At 59.7% G+C, this 5,431-nt stretch overlaps 1 protein-coding gene across 1 annotated transcript; it reads left to right on the top strand.

The window, feature by feature from the left end:
* Positions 1–1,492: 1,492 nt before the first annotated feature.
* Positions 1,493–4,843, top strand: LOC128790634 (maestro heat-like repeat-containing protein family member 1). Its single transcript, XM_053947553.1, has 11 exons — positions 1,493–1,514; positions 1,749–1,813; positions 1,923–2,072; positions 2,256–2,404; positions 2,642–2,789; positions 3,020–3,207; positions 3,296–3,433; positions 3,682–3,796; positions 3,968–4,105; positions 4,290–4,466; positions 4,600–4,843. Exons 1-11 carry the CDS (start codon positions 1,493–1,495, stop codon positions 4,696–4,698), a joined length of 1,389 nt encoding a protein of 462 aa, XP_053803528.1. The 3' UTR covers positions 4,699–4,843.
* The last annotated feature ends 588 nt before the right edge of the window (positions 4,844–5,431 follow it).

Raw genomic sequence — 5,431 nt, 5'->3', positions numbered from 1 at the left:
CTGGACTTTGCACTACAGAAGAGTGTCCTCTGCTTCCTTTGCCCGGTCCTTGTTGCTCCTCCATGGGTCTCTACTGCTGGGCATCTGGCTCAGAGGTCCTGGCCCAGGCAAAACCCCAGCCTGGCCAGCCCACTCTCGCCACTGGCCCGGGGCATCGCAGAGCTAGCCAGGGCTCTGGAGGACAATGGCAACTTGGCACTTAATGGCTTCAGATCTGGGAGATACATGTTTTGCCCAGCTTCGCCCAGGAGTTCAAGTTCTCCCAGGACTTTGATCAACTGGTCACTGCAGGTAAATTTCACTAAATGCAAAAGGATGTAACAGCAGAACTTCTGGAGAATGTGCCCTAGGGAAAGGGAGAAAACCTTGAAAATGATCAGCAGGCTCTGGAAAACTTAAAAAAAAAATCAAAACCAGATGTACCCTGTGACTTTTCAGGCTTGACACTTTGGGTCTGGAGGAAATATTTGTCTGGCATCAGCTACGACACAGACAGACATGCAGCAACAGGAGCATGAAACATCAGAGATTGGGCTAGCGTGTTTTTCCCAGAAGAACAGACAGAAGATCACATTGATAAATGACAGTGTCTCTCTACAGTCGAATCGTCCAGGGAAACACAGCAGCTGTTGGTGTTGTGGTGCTACTGCTAATCTCTTCCATGAAAAGAAGCATTTCAGGACAGACTAACAGCTTCTGCCTTCTCACAGACACCAAGTGTTGCCAGCAGTTGCTCCAGTTGCTCCTGCCAGCAGCCCCCGATGCACGTGGGCTTTGGCTCCCTGTGGCACAGAAGCCCCCCAGGGGCACCGGTCTCTGGGGCAGGAGACGGGCACCAGCGCTGCCAGGGCTCGGGGGGTGGCAGGGCTGCTTGGGCGGGGACTCTGCCACACCTGCTGATGTCAGCGCTCCCCGGGCCCCAGGGCTCAGAGCAGCGTTCGTGCCCTGGCCCACACGTTCCTTGTCCCTGTCACAGCCGCGGGTTTAGGACGGCCACCAGCTGGGACGTGTCCCAAGGAGGCCGTGGCAGCTTCCGTGGAAGGCCCCGTGCCCTTCCCAGCGCGGCTGCGTTGGCAGCCCTGGGGGCTCCTTGTGCTGCCCTGAGCCCGCAGAGCAGGGCAGGCTTTGCTGATGCTCTGAGCTGTTCCTAAAGATCCTGTGCGGGCTGCCCCGGACCGCGTCCTGCAGGGTGACCCGCTGCTGCCTGATCAACAGGTGCCCCGATAGAGAAATGTAGCCCCAGCAAAAGACAGGAGGACTCTCGTGCTGCTGAAATCCACGTGGGTTTATTGAGGACAGGTGGAAGGAGGAAGGAAGAAGGAACAGGAGCAGGGAGACAACCAGACGCAGAGGGAGACAGCTCCAAGAGCAACTGGGGAAGGATGGGCCAGGGTATAGAAGTGGGGAGGGATGGGAGTGCTTAGGGTACAGACTGTCCAATGGGAAAAAGGCTTAAGGGATGAGCAGGGATGTGGTGACATAATCCGAAGCAATGAGGGAGAAGGGAAGGAGTGGTTTGTGGAGGGAAGCAATGGGGTTATCGAGAACAAGGAACTTTCTAGAGCTTGGGGAGATGACAAGCATGAACTGACAGATGACAGATATGTGTGGAGACAAAGGAAGAAGGGCCTTGCTCCTTCCCCGTTGGGCATCCCGGGGCTGTCCCTGCCTGGGGAGAGCAGGGCTGGGCTGTGTTCTCCGGCCTCTCCCACAGCCCCTCAGCTCTGGCTGTGCTCACTCCTTGACAGATGCAGCCCTGGACCACAAACAAGAGCAGGAATCCACCCGTGGCCGCTTCTGCAAAACAGCGCAGGTACCTGCAGCCATCCCCACTTGGGCTGGGCCTGCTGTCACTGCTCAGCCCAGCACCGTGTGTGGAGCACTCCATGCAACATCCCTGGCTTCTTGCCCTTCTCCTACAGCTCGTTTGCAAATTCATCAGGAGCATTCGGCAGGAAGAGACCATCTCCAGGGGTGCTGGGCTCAGAGAATACTCAGAGGTCCTCAAACATGAGTCCAGTGCTGCCCTGCTGGATTTGCTTGTGGAGAGGGGTGTTTTCAGAGCAGAGCAAGTAAGCAGCCTGTGGCCAGGCTTCAATTCCCTCATGAGTCACATGGCTTCCCAAACCACTAGTGTTGGTCCCTATGAGCCTTTGAGGCCATTGCAGTGAGGTGGGAAGGGAAGCACTTCTCTGGGGACACTGGGAACGTTGCTCCTTCTGGCAGCTTTCCAAATTGCCCTGTGCCTTCTGCAGGTCCCTGCCATGGTGAGATACATCCACCAGTGGCTCACGGCCAATGATTCTGCTGAGCACAGGCTGGACAACACCCTGCTGCATCTCACCGAAGCACAGCCAGATGACGCAGTAATGACACTCCTGCGTGTGGCCCCATCCTGTGACAGGTATGGGGCCCACCTGCCCAGAGGGCTCAGGGCTCCCCCCAGCCCATTGCCCTGTACAGCCTGTCCCAGGTGTCTGACCAACAGAGAGTTCCAGGGCGCTCTGGCTGCTCCCTTTCCCAGCCCTGGCATGTCAGCCCCCCAAGCCTGCTGCTATGCTCCCTCGCTGCCCCTCAGGGGCCATGCCCAGGCCATGGTGCTGTGCCTGAGACCCTCTGAGACAGAGCTCTAACCCCACAGAGCTGCCATGGCCATGTGGAAGACCATCATGTGCTCACCCAGGACTGCGGAGGTGGCGCAGCTGATTCTCCTGGATGTGCTGGGGAGCTGGCCAGAGCACAGCACGTGCACCTCCGATGGGGACAAAACGGGTGTCTTTGCCCTGGCTGTGAGTTTCTGCCAGTGGCCTTTGCTGGCCCCAAGGCTGCCTCTCCAGCAGCTCTCCTTCCTCCTTCCCCCACTGCATCTGCCTGCCTCAGGCACTGCCCTGAAACCTGGCCTAGGGGCAGCTGCAGGGCCGCCGGTCCCGCTGCTCCCCCTGTGTCTCTCTGGGCCTCTCCCTGCCACGCTCGGGCCCTGTCACACGGACACCTCGGCACTGGGCTTTGTTCTTTGCAGGCAACGGTGGTGATGTGGAAGATCCTCCAGGAGCCCTGTGTCCCACGTATAGCGACAGCGTATCTCCCCCGCCTATTTGTGCATCTGCTCTTCCAAGTGTTCTTCAGCACTGAACAGATGCCAAAGAAGGTCCTTACCTTCTGGAAGGGATGCCAGGAGCAACACGGCCTTGCCACCAGCCCCAACAGGTGCTCCATCCCAGTCCTTCTGTCCCTGCCACATTGCCAGGGCGGAGCCACCACTGCAAATGTGACCTGGGCTTTGCTCTGCACACAGGTTTGCAGTGCGGACCCTGAAGTCCCTGCTGTGCCAAAAGCAGTACAAGGGTGTGGTGATGTCAATGGAATGCAAGCGTGGCTGGGACATGCTGCTCTGTGCTGACACCCACCACTATGCCGTAGGTCTGCTGGCCAGGTGAGACCCCCTTCTCCCCACTGCCTCTGACATTTGTGCTCTGTGCCCCACACAGTCCCTGTGGTCGTGGGCCAGAGGGCCTCGTCACTGAGGGACGGCCAAGCAGACTGGAAAAGGCTGGGAGAGGAGAGATCACAGAAGGAGACACCTCCTAAAGGGCCCAAGTCCCTTGGTGAAAGACCAGACCTCTGTGAGCCTGTCCTGGGAGAGATTTCTTCAGGGGCCTGGTCCCTTTTTCGCCCTCCTAGGGAGATGCGCCATGCTTCTCTTGAGTTGTGTTCCAGTATTGCACTCCACCTCCTCTGGCTGCTCAGCACACAGGAGCCATGCTGGGATCTGCCTGCCCTCGCATTCCTTGTGGAGGTGAGCCTGTTGGCCAGCGCTGCCTCGCTGAGCTGCCTCCCAGCTCTCTGCCCTCTCGTAGCCGCAGCTGCTTGGGACGGTGCCCACGCCCTGTGCTGCTGCCTGGGCCCAGCCCTGTGCGGTTCTGGGCTCCTGCCGGCCGGTCCCCTGTCACTGCCCTGTGCCTTTCAGGTCCTCGAGTGCCTAGATTCAAGTGAATGTGGTGACAGTGTTGTGGAGGTCTCATCAAGGTACCTGCAGAGCGAGTGCAGGGAGAGGCGTCGCCTGGTGCTCAGGGCCCTTCTCAAGCTCATTGACGATCCCTCGATGGTGAGAGGGGGCACCAGAGAGCTGAAGCTGCGCTGGGAACACAGTCACTTGGGCTTGCCTTCAGGCGCTGGGGCAGCTGCTCCCACCTCTCCTGTTTCGGCTTCCCTAGTGCCTCGGGACAGGCCTTTGGCCTCCAGGCCCTGCAGCAGCAGGGTGGTCTTTCAAAAACTTGTGTTCCACACAGGCTGAAAAAATGTGGCGCCTGACTGAAAGCCTCATGGACCTACTGTGGGACAGTGATGCTGAGATAGCTGGGCTGACACTCATCACACTCAGCTTTATATTCTTGCACAAATCCATTCTGATCTCAACTCCCATTGCCCTGCAGCTGGCTAAGGCACTCCTGCCACTCTTTGACCATGTAAGGCTCTGTGCCCCCAGCCACAGTCACTGGGTGCTGCCTGGAAACTTGGTGCCCTGTGGAGTTCCAGGCCTGTGCCCAGGCAGGCCTGGAGGAGCCAAAGCGGAGGTCTTTTTCCCTTTTTTTCATATAGGAAAATAGCCAGGTACAGCTGCTCTCCATAAAACTCTTTCAAGACATGATGGGGTTTTTGGAAAAGGGAGAAAAGCCTTTGGAAAGGCCTGTGCACTAGAGCCTGCTGCCACTCTTCTTCCACTGCCATGATGAGAATCAGCGTGTGGCAGAGGTGAGGACTCGTGGGCTGTTGCTGTCCCCTTGGGAGGGGGCTCGGCTGCCTCCTGCCCTGGCACCTGGCGGGCTGCAGCCTCCTCCAGGCCTTGGCACAGGGACACGGGTCCTGGGCCCTGGGCTGTGGGGCCATCTCCGTGTCTCTGCTGCTCTCCAGGCTTCTCGGGAAATGCTGATTTGTGTGGCTGAGTTCCTGAAGAGGAGAGATCTTGAGAAACTGGTGAAGAAGGAGAAACTCTGGATTTTCGCCAACTGCCTGGTAAGGACGACCTGGAAGCCCCAGGCTCAGCCTGGAGCAGCCCCCTGGGCGCGGTGCTCAGTGTGTGGGCTGGCAGCTGTGCCCCTGCCCGCTGCTGCAGCCAGAGGCTGCGCGGGCTCTTCTCCAGGCTCCCCTGGGTCCCAGCCGGGTGCCGATGGAGCCCCGGCCTGGCGGGGCTGCGGGGCGGCACCGCGGCTCCCCGGGCAGCAGCCGGCCCTCTGCCCCCTCCAGAGCCCGGCGCCAGCGGCTGCTGGCCGGGCCTCAGGGCTGTGCGGGCAGGGGAGGCCGGGGCAGGGCGCAGGGAGCGCCCGGGCCAGGGGCTGAGCCCGCGCCAACCCTTCCCTGCTGCCGCTCTCTCCAGCTGGCAGAGGACAGGAGCCAAGCGGCCGAGCACCTGCGCCGGGCCCTGCCCTACCTG

The sequence above is a fragment of the Vidua chalybeata genome, chromosome 7, assembly GCF_026979565.1.
Source record: "Vidua chalybeata isolate OUT-0048 chromosome 7, bVidCha1 merged haplotype, whole genome shotgun sequence".
Lineage (NCBI taxonomy): Eukaryota > Metazoa > Chordata > Aves > Passeriformes > Viduidae > Vidua > Vidua chalybeata.
The sequence above is the reverse complement of the archived record's forward strand: the minus strand, read 5'-3'. Positions and strand labels throughout refer to the sequence as shown.